The 23,018-nt window shown below is 40.8% G+C and overlaps 1 protein-coding gene across 2 annotated transcripts; it reads left to right on the forward strand.

The window, feature by feature from the left end:
- Positions 1-1,847: 1,847 nt before the first annotated feature.
- hnrnpul1 (heterogeneous nuclear ribonucleoprotein U-like 1) lies at positions 1,848-17,902 on the forward strand. 2 transcript variants are annotated; one of them, XM_002939386.5, is made up of 15 exons: positions 1,848-2,060; positions 4,324-4,476; positions 5,499-5,643; positions 6,069-6,142; positions 6,839-6,978; positions 7,059-7,158; positions 7,315-7,427; positions 9,890-10,156; positions 11,009-11,131; positions 13,353-13,481; positions 13,583-13,751; positions 15,358-15,693; positions 15,864-16,090; positions 16,180-16,350; positions 16,918-17,902. In XM_002939386.5, the coding sequence occupies exons 1-15, from the start codon at positions 1,976-1,978 to the stop codon at positions 17,113-17,115; spliced, it is 2,430 nt and encodes an 809-aa protein (XP_002939432.2). In that variant the 5' UTR covers positions 1,848-1,975; the 3' UTR covers positions 17,116-17,902. The 2 variants fall into 2 exon arrangements, with proteins under 2 accessions (XP_002939432.2, XP_012824708.2); XM_012969254.3 differs by lacking the exon at positions 1,848-2,060 and adding an exon at positions 2,095-2,184.
- Positions 17,903-23,018: the final 5,116 nt, after the last annotated feature.

The following is a 23,018-nucleotide window of genomic DNA, read 5'->3' on the forward strand; positions in this document are numbered from 1 at the left end:
ACTCATCAGGAAACTGGTATCTGACCCTCTCCAATTTACTCACACCCTAAATATGACACCTAGGTGCTTAATCTGTACACTTTTCCTTATATACCAGCTCCAAGCATTCCCCACACCGTATAACCCCTTTCATGCCAGCACAGACACGAAGTAACACATAACAATGAGATTTATTGTTATTATGCAGGCACTGCAATAATTTAACTGTTTTACTTCAGTTGTAAAAGAGTAGTAACTCCAGAATATGTACCTCTAAGAAAATGTATTTACAAGGGTTTTATTCTTGTTATTATTAATACATATTTATTAAACTCCAACATATTCCACAGCAATGTACATACAACAAAATAATCAATTATTATTATTATTAATACCATAAATAAAAAGTGCCCTGTTCACAACAGTTTATAATCTAAAAGGAAAAGATGTTGAGACACAATATTATGTGAGAGATGTGGAACTGATCATTATTTTTAGTAACATATTGTGCACACTAAAGCTATTCCAAGCTAGATTTGGGTAAGCTTCTTCAAAAAAGTGTTTTAAGAAACCTTTTGAAGTCAGAAAGATTGGGAGAAAATTGGACAGACCATGGGAGTGAATTCCAGAGAAGGGGTTCAGCTCTTGCAAAATCTTGAATGCGAGTAGGTAAGGAGGTATTGAGAAAAAAAGTCATGCAAGGTACGAAAAAGTCGCGGAAAATACGATTGGACTGATTGAGCAAACACTCGGAGCGTTCGTGAATAAGTAAATGTGCCCCATAGAGTTGAGCAAAGTTATGAACTGTTTTGAATGTGAGGATCATCAGTTTGAATTTTATTTTGGAAGCCAGTACAGGGATTGGCAGAGTGGCATGAATGAGGAGCAGTGGTTACTTAGGTTATGAACCACCATGTGAAGACACTTATCATCACACAAAAAAGGCAATGCCATTAATGGATTAAAAATGACATCACTGACTTGATACAAGAAACACAGCTATGCAAGTCATAATGCCATGTGGGCACAAGAGTGTCGTAATGCCATATGCTCTTTATTATGTTTAGTTCCATGACATGGAACAATTAAAAACTGCAGATTAAAGCTGGCCGCACGTGGCGATTTTCGATCTTTCGAGCGACCACTGACGTTCAGGGCTGAATCGTCAGATATGGAGGTAGAAACAATAGGATTTCTACCTCCTTCTGCCGATTCAGCCCTAAACATAGATTTTGCTCGGGCGCCTTCTATGGTGCCCAGTCAAAATTGTTTAACCCGCCCAATCAGTGAGTTGATCGATATTATCAGCTTTCTGTGATATTGGTTGCATCGCCGAGTTGCCATACACACACCGAATATCGTATGAAACAAGGTAAGAAATGCCAATAATTATCACTGACATTGAAAAGACAAGCAGGTAAAATTCAAACACAGATGTTAGAAGATAATAGAATAGGTTAAAGAAGATAATTTCATGACAAATTCATGCACTATGAAAAGGAAATGCCTATGCAAAAATCCAAACCAAGCCTAGCATTTTCTTGTACCCTAATGTGGACAACATATCATCTATCAGGAGGCTATTATTATTCTTTCAACCTGATCCAAACCACAAGCTCTGCGTTACAAAGTATATACATTGCATTAATATTGAACTGTTCTTAAATATGCACGATAACATATTGGGAGTACCAACATGGCAGGCAAAGCCTTACACATCGGTATATCAAGCTTTAACGTTTCATTATCATTAATAGACGTAGCGTTGCTATAGGAAACAGCTATCGTCGGTTTCTATTGGACATTCTAAGTTACCGCCCATCAGATTTAGCTAATCTGAGAGCGGCTGTAGCTCTCTCGCTCATTCTATTGATTAGTCTTCCTTGTGTGTTCTAGCCAATCGCTGTTTGCCTAGGCTGCGCAGGTTTGGAGGCCGGTGCAGCCATTTTGTTCACCCTCGGTGAAGACCCGCGTATTGGGGGAGGCAGCGTTGACGATGGGGGATCACCAAGCACAATACCACCGGGGCGGGTATCCTGCAGGGCCGCCTAGAGACTATCGCAGGGAAGGGGAAGGCCGGTGTAAGGACGGGAAAACGAGGGCTACACAATGGGGGTCAGATCTGGAATCGGGAATGTTTAAGGAATGGGGCATTGTGAGATATGTTTAATTAGAAGCAAAAGAAACGAAGGCAGAGTTGCATGGGTAATTGTTAGCTGTTTGGGAAAGCTCGGTGGAGGGCCGCGACAGGAAGGATAGGGTGTAAATTCTGACAATGGCAAGGCAGCGCTTGTGACATAAGGTTGTATCTGGGATAGTAATATAAGAGGGTCTCTGTAGGCAGACATTTCTACCTTACTCTGCGCTGTCCAGGTTACAGTGTGTATTCTGAGCATACAGCTTTGCCCAGTTCTTTTGTGCTGGCATGAAGGAATGCACCTCCACTTAATTAAATTGCTTATTGTTTTTGGGACAAGTTGCTTAATTTAAAGAATCTTTAATATGAGCGTATCCATAAGCTTTCATGAAATCATGTATGTGCTTCTCCATGCAGTGTAAATGCCCTAAGAACTTGTAGCATTCCATTCGCCATACATTAACCCCAGGAAATCACTTCTGCTGGTCATGAGATAATCTAACAGCAGCTCATTTACTCTGTCACCAGCCTTGCCCAACCCCAAGTATCATGTGTTTTGTTATTTATTACATTTCTAATTGCGTTTAGGTGCATGCCACACTCCTTAACCAATATGAGCTGTTAAATTATACTTCTTAATCCAACAAGCACATATTTCCTAATGTGCATTTGTTCTGTAACATCAGGAAGTATTTGACACCTGTTTATTAAATAGACATTCTTTTATTGTCTGCTTTTTTTCTAAACAAGAAGCCACTATTCAGTCATTGTATAATGTAGTAGGAAATTATTAAGGTACAAAACTCAAATCTAAAGCACTCACCCAAAGGTTCTGTTAAACACACACCTTGCTGTATACAAACCTAACAGACAATAGTTTTGCAGGTACTGCATATTTAAAAAATATTTGCTGTATAGCATAAGGTTTTTCAGAAAGGAAACATACAATCTTAAGGAATTTGCAATTAAAGGAAAATGTGCAAAATGTTACACTTTATGTTGAGGCAAAAGTAAAAGCTTTTTTTTTTCTTCTTGCCTGTTTGATTATTCACAATTAAAAAAAAAAAACATGACACTTAATCCTGTTTGCCTGTGCATATCCTACTACATCTAAACATCTTTATTGATATTCGTTTGCTGATGTGACCAAAGCAGAAGCTCCTTTTTGCTTTTAGGTGTTTATTTAAATTAATTGGCCCGCCACTACCATCAGCCTAAACACAAAGTCTCTGCCTGTAACAGCTTTCCATAATTATCTATGGGGAAATATAGTGCCCAAAGCACATATGGTTGCAGACAGACATTGGAGGCTCCAGCAAATTAATTTTGTATATGATATAGGCAAAAACAGCACAAGAATATCTCCAGCTGTATATAGACTGCTGTCTGGCTACTGGGCTTTAGTGGGAAGAAGATGTCAGAGTACCACAATGAAGCATGGATAGCAGAGGGCTCAAAATAGACAACCCATAATAAAGCAACAATGTTTTAATTTTTTAAAGGCATTCTGACAGGATTCTACTATTTCTTTAGTGCCATCTCTGGAACACTGGGGATGGATTTTTTTGGGTTGTAGAAAAAAAACAGAATTTGAGGCAGTTTCTTGTCCTACAATCTTTGTAAGCATGTAGAAACCCTTTGGACTTGTAATTTTGGGCTACAGTGGTCCTGAGAATATAGGTCAAAACAGTGAAACTATAATTCTTTTAAAATGTATGCACTGCTCTGAGTCATGGCATTTAAAAAGGGCATAACTACTGAAAAGCAAATGTTTGTGAGAAGGGGGGTCTTTTATACGTCTTGTTGCAGAATGTATTCATCATGTTTATGTATAGCACTGTAATTTAAAGTGGTGGTTTATCTTCAATATGTAAATGTAATTTTTTGTAAAGCTGTCCTCATTTGAATGTTAACTGCTATAAGGATGCTATGGCTTTATTACCATAGCAACAATGCTACAGTTTGATATAATAGAAGATAGAGATGCTCAATAGAAGGATCAGAAAAAATATAGGAATAATAAAAAATTCTTGCACTCAGTCTGTTAGTTAAATTACAAGGGAATAACAAGAAGACGAAATAATTACAAACAAATGAAAACCTGGCTTAGAGTAGGTCTTCCTATAAAATTCTCTTAAGTTTATTTCAAGTAGGGCTTCTTCATACATTTTGCGTGTGGATTTCCAATTATATGTCTCTTTCCCCAGATTATGGAAATCAACCTTCAGAAAACTATGGAATGTCTGCTGGTTTTCCTCCATTCAGGCAGGAGGGCATCAAGCAAGAGCGAGATCAGGGCTATGATCGTTATGATAGGAGACCTGCAGAGCAACCACCACCTCCTCTCTTGCCAAATATGGGTACTGTTTCTTTTCCATGATTATTTTTTCACATTTTACAGATGGCTGTAGTGCATACCAGCCTTGCTGTCTTTTGTTTTGTTTTTTTAATATGTCATCTGTATGCAAGCTTAATTTCACAATTGCAAAAAGAAATTGGTTATGTCAGAAGGATTGTGATGAAAATAGTGATGTGAAAGTAGAATCTTATGTTCATGTGCCCTGGCATCTTTTGTTTAGATGGTAGAGGATTGCTCTGGCCTTGACATTAAAGGACATGTAAATCCTACATTTTCCTACTGTGTGTATTTAAATTGGGCACATCTACCCCACCCAAACAGCATGATTTGTACTGCATATATCCATTCAATTCGCCAGCACCATCACATTTTCCTAAAATGGTCACTTTCACCTGGCGGGCATTTTCCCTTTGACGCATCATCAGTGACATTTACATCTGCAAACTGCACGTGCTCTGGTGTAAAGATCATGCAGTGAACAATACAGGCTTACGCAGGCAGAACTTACTTTGATAAAAAGCACTGTAATAGTTAAGCTGAGCTCAGGAGAGAATGTTAAAATGAAAAACGTGCTTCTCGAGCAGAGTGCAGAGCTAGAACAGAGTTTCGATAAAAAGCAGTGCCGTCTGAGCATGCTCGGTAGCCAATTTCCATAGTAAATTCCTAAGGAAGGGGGCCGAGAGGGTTAGAGGAGGAGAAGGAATCCTAAGGGATTAAGAAAATACTGCCTCACTGTTAACCTTTTAACAACCGGAGTGGCAGTTATTTAAAGAGTTCAGAGAGGTTGTTTACTGATTATATTTATTTTGGGGGGTTTACATGTCCTCCAACCTGCCATTTTACAGTGATAATGACATGGTACCTACCAGTAATGGAAAAACAACATTGTCACTTTGAATAATCTTTTAGAGCTGTGCTTAATGTGTATCAGATGTGGAAAAGCAAAGGTTGTCAATGCTGATGTTTTGTCTGAATGTGTCGACAGGTCTGATTCACTGTTTCTTTTCTTCTTTTGTCTTGTAGCTTTGAAAACAGAGTTTAAGCAGGAGCAACCAGATCCAGGTTACAGGGGACCCAATGCTGCCAGCAATCAGCCACAATTTCAAAACCGCAAGAGAGGTTTTGAGGATAGGGGTCATGGATATTATGAGCACCGAGATGAAAGAAGGTGAGTGAGGTGAAGCTAATAAATAAGCCAGTTTTATTATTAAAGGGGTGGTCTTGGCAGCTCCAGCAGAATTTTGGTGGGTACTCTGAATTTAAAATTTGATTTAAATCCTTATACTAATTCATCCCAAGTTGGCTGATCACCCCCATTGGCATTTGTACAGTAAGATCCTTGGCAATAAGAGGATTCGTTTGTAATCAGCCAGTGTGTGGGTATTGGTTAAATTTTTGTAGCGTGGCCTTCCTTGTTTTAGCAATATTCCTCAGTATTTGATATTGGTTAAAAATATGACCGTGCGTGTGTACTTTCACTGCAGCTAGTTTAGCATTGTTGAGAAAGACTGAACAACACGCCACTGCTATTTATACAGTATATAGTGGGAGCATACACTGTTTTCATTGTAGTTCTTGTCTTATTGTTTACAGAGCTCGATCACCACAAGGTTCTGGATTTGACGATGATGACGTGTTTGATGAGAATGTTGTTGTTCTTGATAATTGTGAGTATGTGCACAGGATTACTTTTAATAGCTAGGGCCATGCCATGCAGAGCATTTTGAAAGCATCTGCCTGCACCTGATCATATTCCATTCAGTTGAATAGGAAGTATTGTGGATACATTGGCACTTTTTATATGTAATGTATTTAATGTATCTACTTCCATAGTACTACTACTATTCTCCAGTGAAGTCACCGCACAGCTGGTAATCCATTTGTGGGGGCACCACTTGAGGTGGGGAGGGGGGGGGTTCTCAGTTTATCCTCAACACATTCTATTCACACTGTATTGGCCAAACTGAAGTGCTCCACAGTTATTGGGCAAGTGCTGCTGGCAATGCGAATTGCTTGAAGCAGTGCCCAGTTGCGGTTTTAGTGATGGCGTTTGACATGGTCACATTACAGAAGAGACCAATCTATGAACAGCTGATCAATGATGCCAGTGCACACAAGTTACCAGTTGCATCAGGTAAACTTAGCTCTGCTTATGAGTGTCTGCAGTGCTGATCATTAAGATCAATTAATGCATTGTCCATGGAACAAATAACTAGATTGAATAGAAAGGAGAACATGTGGTTTAATTATAATTATCATAAATGCACACGTTTAAGCTGGTCAAAAATACTTTTTCCACATACCCAAATTGTTGCATAACATGCAAAGCTACCTTGCGAACAATGTTTCTCATTCATCCCTAGATAATAGTGATCTGCATTTCAAGCTTGATAAAGATCGAACTGTGGGTTACCCGCTAACCATTGAAGGCTTTGCTTACTTATGGTCTGGAGCCAGAGCTACTCATGGAGTCAACAGAGGTAGAGTTTGCTTTGAGATGAAGGTAAATAATGTTCCTATAGTTCATAAATATTTATCAAATATTATGGAAATTATATATTTGCCTTATGTTTTTTTCCTTAGGTCACTGAAAAAATTTCAGTGGGCCATTTGCCCTCCAACGAGCCAGATCCACATGTGGTTCGTGTGGGGTGGTCTCTAGATTCATGTAGCACCCAGTTAGGTGAGTTCTTAAAAAAAAAACGAATTTACAATTTCCCTGTTCAATATTTTTTTTTTATGTACATTTCATGTACATTTTCATCGTTTTAAATCAATCTTTTTGCATTCTTTGTGTATGAGTGCCTAATTAATTTTACTATACTCTGTTGCTGCACAGGGGAGGAACCTTTTTCCTATGGCTATGGAGGGACTGGAAAGAAATCTTCCAACAGCAGATTTGAAAATTACGGAGAGACCTTTGCTGAACATGATGTTATTGGTTGTTACATTGTAAGTTTTTGTTTTGTTTTTTTTTTAATTTGCTTTTAAGTTAATTATAATATAGTATGTTACGGTATGTAAAATATGACTTGATACTGAAAACATTTTGCACGGGTGGCAGCCACTGAAACTAATAGTTCAATGCAAATTGTTTTTTGCTGCTTTTTCTACAATTCTTTACACAGTCCTGTGCTGGTGGTGCAGATCTCCCTAGACAAACTGGCACTTGTCAAGTTCACGCAACACACACCATAGATTGGGGTTGCAGAAAAACCTCTTATAGGGCCCCATTCCACTTATGGTCCTCCAGTTGGACCATGCCGACTTGTTAACTTTTTCTAGGAGGCTGGTCATGTTTCTGAATGTTTTAAAATTATTTACAAATAGTTTATAATATTTGCAGCTGGGTTCATAAAGTCTTGTGTTAACACAACAGACACTGCAGCACATTAGTTCCAAATGGTAGTGCTGTCCAACTCTTTCTAAGTAGTGGGCTAGTTAACTGGCATACTGCAGATTTTTGGACCAGATTACATCAACATGATGCTTTTATAAAATACCTTCTCACATGTGGAGTATATTTCCTGCTGCCATTTTCCTCATGCCATCAGGAATCACATGGCCCCCATACTACAATGGTCTACAAGTGCAATGTCATTTTCCCTGATTCACTCCAATCATGTTTATTCTGCCAAAACCCCACCCATGTTCTCAGGGCCGCCATCAGAAATCACGGGGCCCCTCAAACAAATTTTCTGGGCTCCCCCTCCTCCCACACCCCTAATGGCCCCTCTCCCAGTGACCCCCCCATCAATACAAAAGACATACAGACATTGGTAGCCAGGGGTTACGTTTTGCATTGGTGCCAGGGCAGGTACCCCCTAAATCATTGCTAGCCAGCCCAGGGCCCCCTAAAACATCAATGTCCTCCCCCAAATTACTCATACCCTAGGGCACCCCCAGCATCCTCCGGCTCCCCCCCGGCCCCCCCCAAGCATCCTCCTGCTTCCCCCAGGGCCCCCCGCAAGCATCTTTCAGCTTCCCCCAGGGCCCCCCCGCAAGCATCCTTCAGCTTCCCCCAGGGCCCCCCCCCAAGCATCCTTCAGCTTCCCCCAGGGCCCCCCCAAGTATCCTTCAGCTTCCCCCAGGGCCCCCCCAAGTATCCTTCAGCTTCCCCCAGGGCCCCCCCAAGTATCCTTCAGCTTCCCCCAGGGCCCCCCCAAGTATCCTTCAGCTTCCCCCAGGGCCTCCAAGCATCCTCCAGCTCCCCCACAGCATCCTCCTGCTTCCCCCAGGGCACCGCCAGCATCCTTCAGCTTTCCCCAGGGCCCCCCCCAAGCATCCTTCAGCTTTTCCCAGGGCCCCCCCCCCCCCCCCCCCCCCCAAGCATCCAGCTTCCCCCAGGCCCCCCCAAGTATCCTTCAGCTTCCCCCAGGGCCCCCAAGCACCTTACATTTCCTCCCAGCGGCTTCCAGCTCCTGTGATGTCCTCCTCTATGTGCCGCGGCTCTCAGCTGCTTCTGTGCTTTTATAAGGTTGCGCTCCGTGCGTGTGACGTCAGTACGCACGGGCGCAACCTTATAAAAGCGAGGATGCGGCAGAGAGCCGCGGGACATAGAGGAAGACGGAAACAAAGATTGGGCCCGGCCAGGGCTTGATGAAAGGGGGCTTGGAAACTCTAGCGTGGCCGGGCCCCCTTTAAAGCTAAAAACGCCCAGGCCCGGGACAATCGTACCCCCTGTGCCCCCCTGATGGCGGCCCTGCATGTTCTGCATTTTCTGGGAATCGGACATTTGCTTCCCTCTTCCACAGATCACCTGACTGCTGTACTCCCCTGATGGTGGCCCTGTAATATCTTGGAATTAATAGTTTAGAAAAGAACAGCTAAGGGCTATGTCACTGGTAATGATTCTGGTTATTTTGGCATCCAAGTGATAATAGCTCTGCAGGGCCATGACAGAATATTTTTATGTCTAATTGTGAAATTTCACATGGGGCTAGCCATATTCTTCATTTCCCAGGGTGCCACAGCCATGTGACCTGTGCTTTGATAAACTTCAGTCACACTTTGGTGCTGGAGTGAGCGATATCACCCCCCTCCCAGCAGCTGATCAGCAAAACAATGGGAAGTTAGCAAGATAGCAGCTCCCAGTAAATATCAGAATAGCACTCAATAGTAAGAAATCCAAGTCTGGCTTGGGACACCTCCAGTTACATGGGAGTAGGAGAAACAATAGGTTATCTGAGAGCAGTTCGAATATGTAGTGCTGGCTCTTTCTGAAAGCTCAGACTCAGGCACAATGCACTGAGATGGCTGCCTTCACACCAATATTACAACTAAAAATATACATTTGTTGGTTCGTAAATAAAGTTTTAAATAGTAAAGTGAATTATTTGATATGTGGATAGGAAACACACTGCTTGTGGACTATTTTACAGCCTGTTAAACTAATCTCCTCATCTGCAATGTAGGACTTTGAATCACATGGAGATATTGAGATGTCGTTTTCAAAGAATGGACAGCCACTTGGAGTAGCATTCCGGGTACACAAGGAGACTCTTGGAAGTCAGGCCTTATTCCCCCACATCTTGGTGAAAAACTGTACTGTTGAGTTCAACTTTGGCCAGCGCCCTGAACCGTTTTGCTCTGCAATACCAGGGTTCACATTTATACAGCATGTTCAACCTTATGAAAGGGTGCGAGGCACTGAACCCCCAAAGAACAAGGCAGAGTGTGAGGTAAGCCAGCAGGTTTTTTTCTATATTTTAATGTTAGTCTGCTAAGAAACACCATGTATAGTCAAAAGTAATTTATATGTATTATGTATAATATTTCAGTTTTGTGTGATGCATAAATAATCAGTTTAATTAAATCTAAGATCTTTGTAGCATTTTTATAATCAAGCAGTGATGTTCAATTTGATACCCAGGGGAGAGGGACTTGTTGGGGTGCGTTTACATCCGGCTTTAGATGTTTGGAGGTCAGGCTAAAACAGGGACCAACTTTTAAGTAGTACGGCCGAGCCCCTCTTTTCAAAACACTTTTTTTTAAAGGTTTTCTTCTTTTGTGTTTTTTTTTTAAAATATAGACCATGCTTCCATTGTTGAACCCCATATATATATATATATATATATATATATATATATATATAATGACATATATGTAATGACCTGATCCAGTAGGTATGGCAGTTTTACTGCTATATGTTATTATCTCAGGATTAGTTTTGTTGCATTCTTTGGTGCTATACAGTGATCCCTAACCAGTGGCTTTGAAGAAACATGTTGCTCCCAGTGGTCTCAGAGCTGGTGCCTATTTTTGAATTGCTGGCTTGGAAGCAAGTTTTGGTTGCATGAAAACCCATTATAATGCCAAACAGAGTCCCATGTAGGCTGCCAGTCCACATAGAGGCTACCAAATAGCCAGTCATAGCTCTTATTGGGTACCCTCGGGAATATTTTTCATGCCTCTGTTGCTCCCCAACACTTTTTGCATTTGAATGTGACTCGCACGTATAAAAGGTTGGGGACCTCTGCTGTATTGTATTGACTTGTGTTTGCATTTATTTGTTTGTCTTGCTTTCCATATAGATTTTGATGATGGTTGGGTTGCCTGGTGCTGGAAAGACAACTTGGGCCGTGAAGCATGCCGCTGCACATCCGGAAAAGAAATATGTTATTTTGGGAACCAATGCTATCATGGAAAAAATGAGGGTAACATAAACTAGCAGCTACTATGATTGTGTATATGTGATTGGTATAAATATTCCCAAGTTAACTAACTACTAATTAATTTGTAATACTGACCAAGACCTTGGCTTTATGGCCTAGGCCAGTAAAATACTGGACAGGTGACAGCCTTAATGACCAGCGTTAATAACATAAATGTAATTTTTTTTTTTTTTTTTAAATAAATACACATCTTAGTTGCTCAAGTTAGTCTGCTGTTTGCCTCTAGACATTCCACCCCCCCCCCAGTTTGCAGTATGCATTGTTTGACTTGGGGGACTTTGGGCTTGCAAGCTCATGGTGGGCATTCGACAACGTCCTTAACTGTTTGTTGGTACAGAAATTCTGGAACTTGGTCCACTGGGAGCCATCTGGTTCAGCAACTTCTCTTTGCCCAAGGAATCCTGTAATTCATGGGAGCCCTTGTGCTGACTGGGGTCCATATGAAAATTAATATTAGAGGGCCACCAGTTGGCCTTCCAGTAATTTATGTTTTAAATCTTCATCTGTTGCAGTTGTACAATTAATATCAGCTAATAGGGCAGTGCTACAGTTTTTTTGCAATAATAGAAAAATTAACTTGCAGAATGTCCGCAATTGTGGGACTGCTTTTGTAATATTGTAAAAATCATTAAAATTTAAAGATCCCGAAAAAATTATTTCCATTATGAATTATAGAGCAGAGAGAAGCTCTGCAGTCTTAGTTATAAATGTGTGGTTAACTTTATATTTATAAATATAAAAAAGGGGTTAAAGGAGACATTTTATATAAAGTTCATATTCAGTTATAATATTCATCCTCCCTCAAAATGTGAAATGATGCGGAAAGAAAGATGTTTTGAAAGCATTTTACCTCCTAAAACTGCCATTATATGAGAGCTGCATACACAAGCTCACTGATCAGAAGTCAGAGCCAAATGAGACATAGGAGTGTCGCTACAGTCTCCCACAGGAACTGGTCACAGCACTGACTGACTCAGCAGCAGCAGGGAAAACCCCTCCCTCCTTCTGTGTCTCTCTGCTTGTGCTGCTGCCAGGGGAGGGGAGAGAAACAAGCAGAGCAGGAACAGACTGTCTGTGAGCTCGCTAAGCCCCACCCACTTCCTTCTGTTTTACAGTTTTTTACATGGTTTAGTGCATTGTAAAAATTTATGCTATATATCCCCTTTAATATTTGTAATAAAGTGATAATCATTTGTGAGAGAACAAGACTTATGTATATGTGTCTCATCCTATATATCTGAAAAGATGTAACCAAGGTTTTATGGATAGTTACAGTTTTATCATGAAAACATCTTTCTTATGATATTAACCAGTTAACTAAGGGCTCTGGCACACGGGGAGATTAGTCGCCCGCGACAAATCTCCCTGTTCGCGGGCGACTAATCTCCCCGAGTTGCCATCAGAGAGCCGTCAGTTGCCATCCCACCGACGAACATGTAAGTCGCCGGTGGGATGGCACATTTCGGCAAATCGCCGAAAATGCCTCGCGTGGCAACTTCGGTGATTTGCCGAAATCACCTGCGCAGCGTGTACCATCCCATCGGCGACTTACATGTTCGCCGGTGGGATGGTAGTTCAGGGAGATTAGTCGCCCGTGACAAGGGAGATTTGTCGCGGGCGACTAATCTCCCCGTGTGCCAGAGCCCTAAGGGTTTTTCCTAAGAAGTCCAAATCTTTAAAGGTCTTTTAAGTTATGTCTCCCTTCCTGTCCAGTCAGTTTCACATCAGTCAATACCAGCATTTTACATTAGTCCATGGCTGCTTCTGTTTATCAGTTGGTAACAGATAAACTGTGCTTAATCCCATTTTTCTGTTATCTGCTGTGTAACCTGTACCTTTTCTTCTGTTTTACCTTTGAATGGCTGCCCCTGTGGCTACACAGCAGCTTGTTTATATAAACTATAGTAAAGTTTCTGAAGCAACCAAACCAGTTGTTCATGTCCAGGGCAACAGTACATTATATTTCAGTTACTTTAAAACACTTTCATTTATTGGTGTTACTTTTCCTTTAAGCCTTGATATGTTATTTACAACTATGCATTTGCTACATGTTTATGGTCACAGTCAAAAAAACATCTTGGCTAATAAAACAAATTAATTGTTATTGGGTGCCTTCTGCCTCTATAATAACATATATATGGATAGACAAGGAGTAAAATAAAAGAATTCTCCATATAATTTTCATATCTTGACCTCCAATCAGGTAATGGGTCTGCGAAGGCAACGTAATTATGCAGGGCGCTGGGATGTCCTTATACAACAAGCAACACAGTGTCTGAACCGTCTTATCCAGATTGCAGCCCGGAGGAAACGAAATTACATTCTGGATCAGGTAAAATAGATTAATAACATAATCCTAGATTCAGTTGTAGCTGCAGTGTTCAGTACATGACCTATACAAGTAGGACCTTTGGTGTTTTTTTCTACACACAGACAAATGTTTATGGGACAGCTCAAAAAAGGAAGATGCGTCCATTTGAAGGCTTTCAGCGCAAAGCCATCATAATCTGTCCCACAGATGCAGACTTGCAGGACCGTATAGTAAAACGTACAGATGAGGAGGGAAAGGATGTTCCAGACTCTGCTGTATTGGAAATGAAAGGTAATTCCCATTTTCATTATATCAGCCTCCTCATAATGTGTTTTTCAACATCCTTAACATTTTAATATGGTTGCAAAAAAACTATAAATGTTTTTTACTGTCAGTTTAAATATGTTATGATGGATGTGCAAATGGGTGTGAATGACTACTGCTGTTAAAGTGAAACTCATCCTTTATAAAAATAAAGTTAAGTAAAAGTTATATTGCCTAGTAGTTACATTATGGGGCAGATTTATTAAGACACGAATTTGAATCCCGAATGGGAAAAATTCGTATTGGACACGATAATTTCTGAAGATCGCAAAAATCGCGAATATGCTTATGAAAAAATTGTATTAGTCATGATAATATCGTATTGGCGATCCGAAAGTCACAACATTTTCGTATACGAACGATCGTAAAATGCAGGAAAACCTTTCCGACTTTGATCCTTCTGTGCATGATTTTGGAAGCCTCCCATAGGACTCAATGGCACTCTGCTGCTCCAACCTGGCCCAAGGAAAGTCTCCCATAGGGCTCAATGGCACTCTGCAGCTCCAACCTGGCCCAAGGAAAGTCTCCCATAGGACTCAATGGCACTCTGCTGCTCCAACCTGGCCCAAGGAAAGTCACAATACTGAAGCTTGAATGAATCTGAAACTTTCGTACTCGTTGCAACAATACAATTTTGTCGCATTTTTTTTTTTTTTTTTTTTTTTTTACGCACAGTACGAAAAAGTCGCGTTAAAATGAAAAACCGCCGAAAATACGCAAGCAACGAAAAAGTCGCAGAAAACACAAACGGCCCGATCGAACAAACGATCGAACTGTTCGTGGATTGATAAATCTCCCCCTATGTGTTACAAAGTGCCGGAACTTTCACTGAAAATTAAACTACATCTTGGAGTTTTGAATGTCTGAAATCGTGCTCCTGGGAACAATAGTAATGAATAAAATTTGTTTTGACCTGAACATTACTGTTGTGAACTGGAGCAAACAGGGATGTTTTAATTACATTTGGTATAACGTGAACATAAATGTGAATAAATTGATGTGATTATTTTAGTCCTACTGAGTGTATATGTGTGTGTGCTTTTGGATAGATAAGATTGTGTGCGTGTTATGATAGAAAAAAAGAGTAAATGTAATTTACTCTTTGGTTATAATTTCCTTTTCATTTATCAGAAATTGCTAGAAAGATAGTGAAGTACATAGAAGCAAGTTAAATGTTTTAACGGGTATTTAAGTTCATTTCAGTTTAAATTCCAGTTTTTATTTGTTTTTAAATAAGTTTTAGTGTGATGCAGACATTGATATTCTGCATCACAATTTGCGGTTGGTCTTCAGTTTTTCCCCCAATAACCGTGGCAGGTGATATTGTATTGATTCGATTGTTTGGGCCTCAAGAACAACAAATGCACCAAAGCACTCCTTGTCCCCAATGATTTATCAGGGTCTGAAAAGAAAGATAAAGCTAGAGAATGGCAAAATATTCAATAGCTATAAAAAATGAAGACCAGTTAAAAAGTTGGTAAATATAGGACATTTTACAATATACTTAAAGTTAACTAAATGGTGAACTACCCCCTTCAAGTGCTTATCTTCTGTTTCTTCTTTTTGTACACAGCAAATTTTGCTTTGCCAGAACCTGGAGACTTCCTTGATGAAGTTATTTATGTTGAACTCCAGAAAGAAGATGCAGAGCCACTGGTGCGGCAGTATAATGAGGAGGGAAAAAGAGCTGGGCCACCACCAGAAAAACGATTCAGAGGCCGTGGAGGTGGACCCCCTGGTGGGGGAGTAGGAAGAGGAGATGGGAAGGGAAGGGATGGAGGAGGCAGGGGAGATGGTGGGGCAAGAGGAGACTTTCAGCGGTTTGATAGTCCCCTTGCAGGTCACAGAGGAGGTTTTCAAGGAAGAGGAGGAGGAAACTCTGCTGGTGGTTACAGAGGAGGTGCTGGAGGTGAATAACAATTTCTTTAGTATTAAAATATACAGTATTGGTTGCTTTGTCACTTGCAGTTATATCCTACCTCACTATTATCCAGTTATGTCAGGTGGCTTTCCATAAGCAGCAATAGTCCCATAACATTAACTTAACATTTGGGAATTTTTCCTCTCTCTGTACTTTAGGCTTTAATAGAGATGGGCATAATCAACCCCAAAGCCGCTGGTCTGGGAGCTCTCATGATAATGGCTCCGAAAGTCGTGGGGGCTATGGTGCTAGTAGCCAGCAGCAGCATTATTACCCAGGCGGTAGCCAGGGTGGTGGATATGGAAACAGTGGGCCATCATATGGAAACAGTGGGCCATCATCAAATTCCTTGCAGAGTGCACCAAATAACTACAGCCAAGGGCAGGTAAGTACGGACAATTATTTCCAAGTATGCTTTTTTTTTGGGCAAACTTGTTCTCCGTCTTATTTACTTTTTGCCATTTTGTGCAACAGAACTATGGGCAGGGTGGATACAACCAGGGAGGTGGCAGTGGCTATGGTCCAAATTACAACAACCAGAGCTATAATCAAGGGTACAACCAACCACCACCTAATCAAAGCTCTTCTCCTGCCCAGCTGTCCAACAGCCAGAGCAACTACAGCCAGCAGTATCAACAGCAGCAGGTAAGGTTTGGTAGTATGTCAGTGCTTTATTAGGAGCAAAAATAAGGAAATTGTAAAAATCTACAGAGATTCTGGTTTTTAGAGGCTGCATAGTAGTGAAGTGGGTTGATAAAAAAATCAACCCGCACCGGACCCTAACTCATGTGTCCCATCAGCACCAGACCCTTAACCTGGCGAGTCTCGATATTTATAAACCCGTGCCCACCCCTCTCATCACAGAAGGGGGGGCAACATGCAGGCAAGGATCTATAAATTGCAAAGTCTTCAGGCAGAAGCAGGGCATAGTATGGTCAACCTGAGACACGCACGAAAGCCCCCAGCCCCCATATCACTCCTGCCTAGATCTCTAGATTGCTTTTCATTTGTATAACATGTTATATTTGCTAGTGTTTGTAACATTGCTGCTTTGTGGCTTACTAGAGACTATATTTTTAAATAGTGCCCTGCAATTTTAAACTTTTTTTCTGAAGATAAATATGCACTAAGTTAGTGTGTAATTATTTTTGGATTGTTGTTTTTGCGTAGCAGATTATGAAATGTATGCTTTTTTCCCACATGTTTCTGCAGTATGGAGGACAGCAGTGGGGCCAGTATCAGAGCCAGGCATCTCCTCAGAATCCTAGTTCTAATCAAGGTCCATCCCATGGTCAAGGGCAATGGAGCCACGGTCCTTCCCAAGGTCAAGGCCAGTGGAGCCAGTGGCATTACGGCAGTGGTGGGTACGATCCTTCTGGGAGGTATGGATCACAAGGAGGAGGCCACTGAAAACGGAGTTTGAACCCCACAGAATCATCAGTCATTGCAAGAGAAAAGTGACATTTCATCTGTCTGACACTAGACAAGACAAAAGGATTGAAAACTGCGTTGGCCAGTTTGGGATTATTAGCAACAGTTGTTATATTCACCCTGTTTGTTTTCCCTAAAAAATTGTCAGCAATCAACCTGTCTGCATGCGAAGGGACCTAAAGTTTGGAACTTTATTTTATTTTTTTGTTTTTTTTAATGTAACATGCCCAAGGACACCATATGTTATTGCATCTAAGTTGGTGAAAGGAAAGCTTTAGATTTGAAGAGCCATTTGAAACTAATCATACATTTTAATACAAATTCTGCATTTAATATAAACTCTGTCTTAAAAATAGATACGTTATCGCAGAGTAGTATTGCATTCATATGTTGTAACAACACTTGTCTCTCTGAGAGAATGCACCACCCACCCTTACCTAAACACAACCAGGACACTTTGTTTTTACATTTGTATGTAAGGTGCAACCTGTATCATAATGTTACTAAATTTCCTTTTGTGTTACTGACAGAAGAGGATACAAAGCATAATTCTGTTATTTTAATGTAGAATAATAATGTTTTACTGTGGGGTCAGCTGTTAAATAGTTCTGCCATTTAAAATCCCTTTGTGTAACTTCAGGTTAAACTTGGCAGTGTTTTACACTTTACGTTAGCAGCTAATGAGTTCAGAGCATTTGTATGTGTTTTGTTTTTATTCTATTTTTTTTATTTGGGAATAAGTGAATATTGAATTTTGAAATGTTTACAACGGTGTCTTGTGTTTATTACAAATGCATTTAAATGTACTACTTAAAAAGATATCTAGTGCATCATGCCAACATCACAGAACTCTAAAATGTGAGGTCTTAGCACTAGGTAGACTTTCTCAGTTCTATAATCCATAGCAACCAGTCATAAATTTTCATTCATCTTTGTAATAGATTGTCAATGCTGACTTTTCATTGGTGTCTATTGGTTTGTTTGCTGTTGTACCTGTGCTACAACATAAGTCTACTTCCTTATTGTTGTGCTTTTTTAAGGTGGCCGTACTCAGGCAGATTTTAGCTGCCCATGTATAGGCACCCCCGACCAGCCTACCCGAGCAAGATCTGGTCTAATATTGGCCAAATCTCGATTGGGCAGGCTTGATTTTCAGTCTGATCGTTGACCACATCAGGTCGTTCATGCGGCCCTCTGTCCAACAGCACCTACACCCGCTGGTTTACTTCGATCCCAATATTGGCCACCTTAGGTGGTGACCTCGCCAAACGAGCGGATCTTACATGGCCACCTTTACTGTTAGTATGTTGAGACAATGCAGTCAGTCTTTAAATTTTTTTTGTTCTGTGGCTTTCTGGTTTTGAGGTTGAACGGAGACATTATGGGCAAACTGATGATGTGGGGACATGCAAAAGAACTGTGTAGAACCAGTGCTGCTTGTATGATCTCAGGCAGGGTCAGACTGGGGGGTGCAGGGCCCACCTTGGCTGCTGCCCCAGGGGCCCCGCACCCCGCAAGGTGCCCCCACCGGCCACGTCCGGAACTGTTATCCCAAGGTTTTGGTTGTATTCTTTCTATTTATTACTGTTATTTTTACCCCAGGAAAATGACAGTTATGAACATTTCACTTTAAAATTGCCATTTGAGAAACAATGGCTTAAACTACAGTTTGCCTAACAGTGAGACCCACTTGCAAATATCAGGTTCAAGTGGACTTACATGGACTTACTTAATTAACCTATTTAAAGTCTAGAAATATTACATTCTAGGTGCCCTTGTTGCTTTTTTGAAGAAGCAATGAAAACATTTCTGTGAAAAATATTTGCAGGTACCTGTAGTCTTTCAGAAATGAAAATAATTTTTTTTAAATGGGCAAGGGCTGTATGAAAGCAGGTGAGGCACAGGTAGAAAGTGAGACATTTGAAAATATATTTCTAAAATCTTTATTTATGACATGCTTAACTTATAGAACAATAACTTTTTAGGCTTGTGCTTAGATAGTGACCGTTTAGGTTCTTTGGCACACTGCTACATTTGTGTGTATCACTTTCTTGGCACACTTCAAAATATGCTCCAGCATACACAAGGTGCCAACCTGCTGGCAATCGGCAAATCTAGGTGGTGGGAAACATGGGATTTAAGCATAGTGCCTCCACCTACTGTGCGTTAAGGAACACACCTCAGGAGATGGCACTAGCAAATAAAATACACAACTTTGTGGGAAAAACAAAAAAATACTAAAGAGAAAACTGCAGCAGTAGGGCACACTAGCAATGGGGATATGTGTGACTCTTCTTGTACTAGTGAAAATATACGCTAATAGGGTTTACTGTAACTGATACTGTGCTGATGCTTGAAAACTAATTATTTATGTACATTAAGACTTAACCATAGGTCATGTTGAATGTTTTTTTTGGTGATTGCTGGTCTGCATTTATTAGTAATTGTTTCTAAACATGTCACTTCTCAACCTGTCCAGTGGACTACTGCAGCACAAATATGTGCTGCGCCCTCATATTGGAACATGGGGGATCAGATAGGTAAAGTATTGAGTAAATATTTCTTTACAGCAAAATTATGAAATGCATGCAAAGACAGGGTTACTATATGGTGAGGGTCTCTGTTCAGTTGGTGCTTTTGTCTGAACAAGTACAGCACCGGCCCTGCTCTCCTGAATAGTTACTCTCCCTGGATACAAAGGCATATTTTATAACCTCTGGTGGCTTTCCATCTGGTGGGGGAACCAAAAATAGGAATCCCTCAGGCATTGTATTGTCCCCCCCCCCCCCACAGATTGCTCACCTACCCATAACTGAGCTAGATGATGACACAGATGGGTGGAGTTAATGCACAGGAGCCAGGCTGCAGGAATGGGTGGAAAGGTCTAGGGACCCCCTACATATATAACTTTTTTTTTCATTTTTAAATTTTGCGTCTGTCAAACCAGCACTAGTTATAAGAGGTTTTCTTTCTGCAGTTTTGTAGGGTGAGAGAATGAACCATGTCTATCTCCCTGCTTTAGTACTGAAAGATCGTATTAACATGCAACTTTAAATAAAAATAAATGTTTTCATTCTGTGGCATTACTGGTCCTTTCAATTAGGACATTTGAGATATAGCAATATCTTTTTTTTTTTTTAAACCACACCCATTTTATCACAAGAGCTTTTAAGACCATGCTATCCCCTTTGTGGATAGCACAGCAACCCCCAACAAATAATTACACATACATAATTACTAACTTTCTTAACGCCCATAATTTATCAGACCCGCTGCAATCTGGTTTTCAGCCTGCGCACTCTACTGAGACGGCCTTGTGCAGAGTTACGAATGATCTTCAGGTTGCCAAAGCCAAAGGTCACTTACCATACTAATCCTCCTAGATCTATCGGCTGCGTTTGATATGGTCAACCACTCCCTCCTGATGCAAATTCTGCATTCGATTGGTATCTGTAGTGAGGCTGCATCCTGAATTTTCTTCTTCTTCATTCACTGTCTCCTATGCTAACAAAAACTCATCTCCAGTTCCTCTCAATGTGGGGGTACTGCAAGGCTCTGTACTTGGGCCGTTGTTGTTCTCCCTTTACACGCTATCTTTGGGAGATCTTAATCCGTTCATTTGGCTTTAAATACCATCTATATGCTGATGATATTTTATCATTTATTTTTTTTTTATTTTTCTTTTCGACTCCTTCATTAATAGTTGAAACTGAGACTCAAATCTCTAACTGCCTCCTGGTCATCTCCAATTGGATGAAACAACGCCACCTCAAACTGAACCTAACAAAAACTGAACTAATGATCTTTCCACCTAAGCCTGGTCTTACCCCCCTTTACTATCTCTATTGATGGCACCCTCATCGACCCTGTCAATTTGGCACGTTGTTTGGGGGGTGATCTTTGACTCCTGTCTCTGCTTCTCTGACCATATTAACACCGCTTTCAAAACCTGTCACTTTTTCTTACGCAATATTGCCAAAATCCATCCCTTTCTTTCTACTGCAACATCTAGGCTGCTCATACATGCTCTCATCCTATCCCGACTTGACTACTGTAACCTGCTACTAACCGGCCTCCCTAACTCCCATCTTTCCCCCCTATAGTTTATATTAAATACTGCTGCCAGAATTCTCCTCCTCTCATCCAGAAGAGTTCAGGCCCTTCCCCTGCTAAAGTCCTTATTGTGGCTTCCTATTAAACAAAGAATATCTTACAAACTCCTTCTCTTAACCTTTAAAGCTCTCCATTCCTCTGCTCCTCACTATATCTCTTGTGTCTCCGTACGTTCCTGGCCGACTCCTTCGTTCCTCGCAGAGCAATCGTTTGGTTGCGCCCCCCACTACTACTGCTGTTTCCCGCCTTAAACCTTTCTGCCGTGCTGCCCCTTACATTTGGAATTTCCTCCAGAGAGAATCCTCCCTCAGTCTTTTTAAAACTAAACTTAAAGACTACCATTTTGAGCACCCACCCAGCACCTGATCTGGGAACTAGCACTTATATTGTAGTGTCACCCACTGTGACCTACAGCACTAATATTTGCCTATTTGTGTCTGTAAGTTACCCTCCCATATAGATTGTAAGTTCTACGGGACAGGGACCTCCATCCTCTTGTGTCTTTGACTCTTAACTTGTTGCAACTGTATCTATTGTTATACTTTGTATTTATCTATTATTATCTTAATAACCCCGTTTGTATTAATGTATTCTACTGTACAGCGCTGCATACATAAGTAGCGTTTTATAAATAAAGATATACATACATATATATAATAACTATTTCCAAATGTTAACAAACCCCTACCAGACAACACTCTCTGCACTAACAATGTGGTTCCCCCGGTGCAAGGGGGGGCAGCATCGCAGGAGCTGCCTCAAGAAGCTCAGGGGCCAGAAATGCCCGATGGGGCCAGAACTCAAATTAACAGTAGCAGTCTATTATGAGTAACTGTTGTCAACAGGGTAAAACCCTTACCAGCACAGGTCTTAACCAATGAATTTTTGTAGCTGCAGAACTGACAAGGAACCTGCACAAGAGTAAGAACCAGTGTAAATAAAGAGTACCTTATTACTTTTTGTCAGTTGCACCTCAAATAACTCTTGTTCTGTCTCTAAATTGTGACAAATCAAATGGTAGTTGTTTGTACAAAAAACATACAGTATTGATGGCACTCTAAACAAAGCCTAAACAGTCAAGAATACCATTGGGCAAAGATACCCATTGCCTTTTGTTTGCAAAAAGTCACTCAGATACAAGAAACCTAAAGTTTTATTAATCTCACTTATCTTTAGTTTGCATAAAACTTTTTCCTTTTTGGTCAGCAGGAGAGTAGGATGTGATAGCTTCCTGCAGGTATCATTGGCAACCTAGGGGTGGACGATATCGTGTGCATTTAGGCTAAATCGGTCGTTTGGCCCTGGGGCCAAACAATCGAATTAGAATGCTGGTAATAGGCACAGTCAGTTCGGGGACCGCATTGAGTTAGTTGATCAATTTGTTTTGAACAAATATTGGGAGCTGAGGCTTTGGTGGCAGCTGGCATGGCTGGCAACAATCACAAACAAAAGTCTTTCTTTTCACTGAAGTTGAAAAAAAAAGTTTGAGCAGATGCCCAAAACCTGCCAAGCTCAGAGTAATGCTAGCATCTTATACATAAACTTTTGTGATGCTGACACATCCTATCCTTGCTCTTTACTTCCGCAAAGCGGCTATGTAATGTCACAGTCTTGCAAATTAATAGTTGTGACTTCTGAAAAGAGCTAAGAAGCTGGATGTTGCAGCAGTGTTGCAGGACATTTAAACAGCGATCCAGGACTGCGGAGTTGTGTAAAGAAAAGTAGCACTGTTGGGAGGTATTTGTATTTACTGCTGCTGTGTAACACAA

Source organism: Xenopus tropicalis, chromosome 8 (assembly GCF_000004195.4).
Source record: "Xenopus tropicalis strain Nigerian chromosome 8, UCB_Xtro_10.0, whole genome shotgun sequence".
Classification (NCBI taxonomy): domain Eukaryota; kingdom Metazoa; phylum Chordata; class Amphibia; order Anura; family Pipidae; genus Xenopus; species Xenopus tropicalis.

Excerpts from the sequence above, each read along its gene's own strand:
- hnrnpul1 (XM_002939386.5), top strand. The coding sequence starts at position 1,976 with ATGGGGGATCACCAAGCACAATACCACCGGGGCGGGTATCCTGCAGGG. Across the intron at positions 2,061-4,323 it reads CAGGGAAGGGGAAGGCCGGT|ATTATGGAAATCAACCTTCA; the intron begins GTAAGGACGGGA and ends CTCTTTCCCCAG. Across the intron at positions 6,143-6,838 it reads TGTTGTTGTTCTTGATAATT|ATAATAGTGATCTGCATTTC; the intron begins GTGAGTATGTGC and ends ATTCATCCCTAG.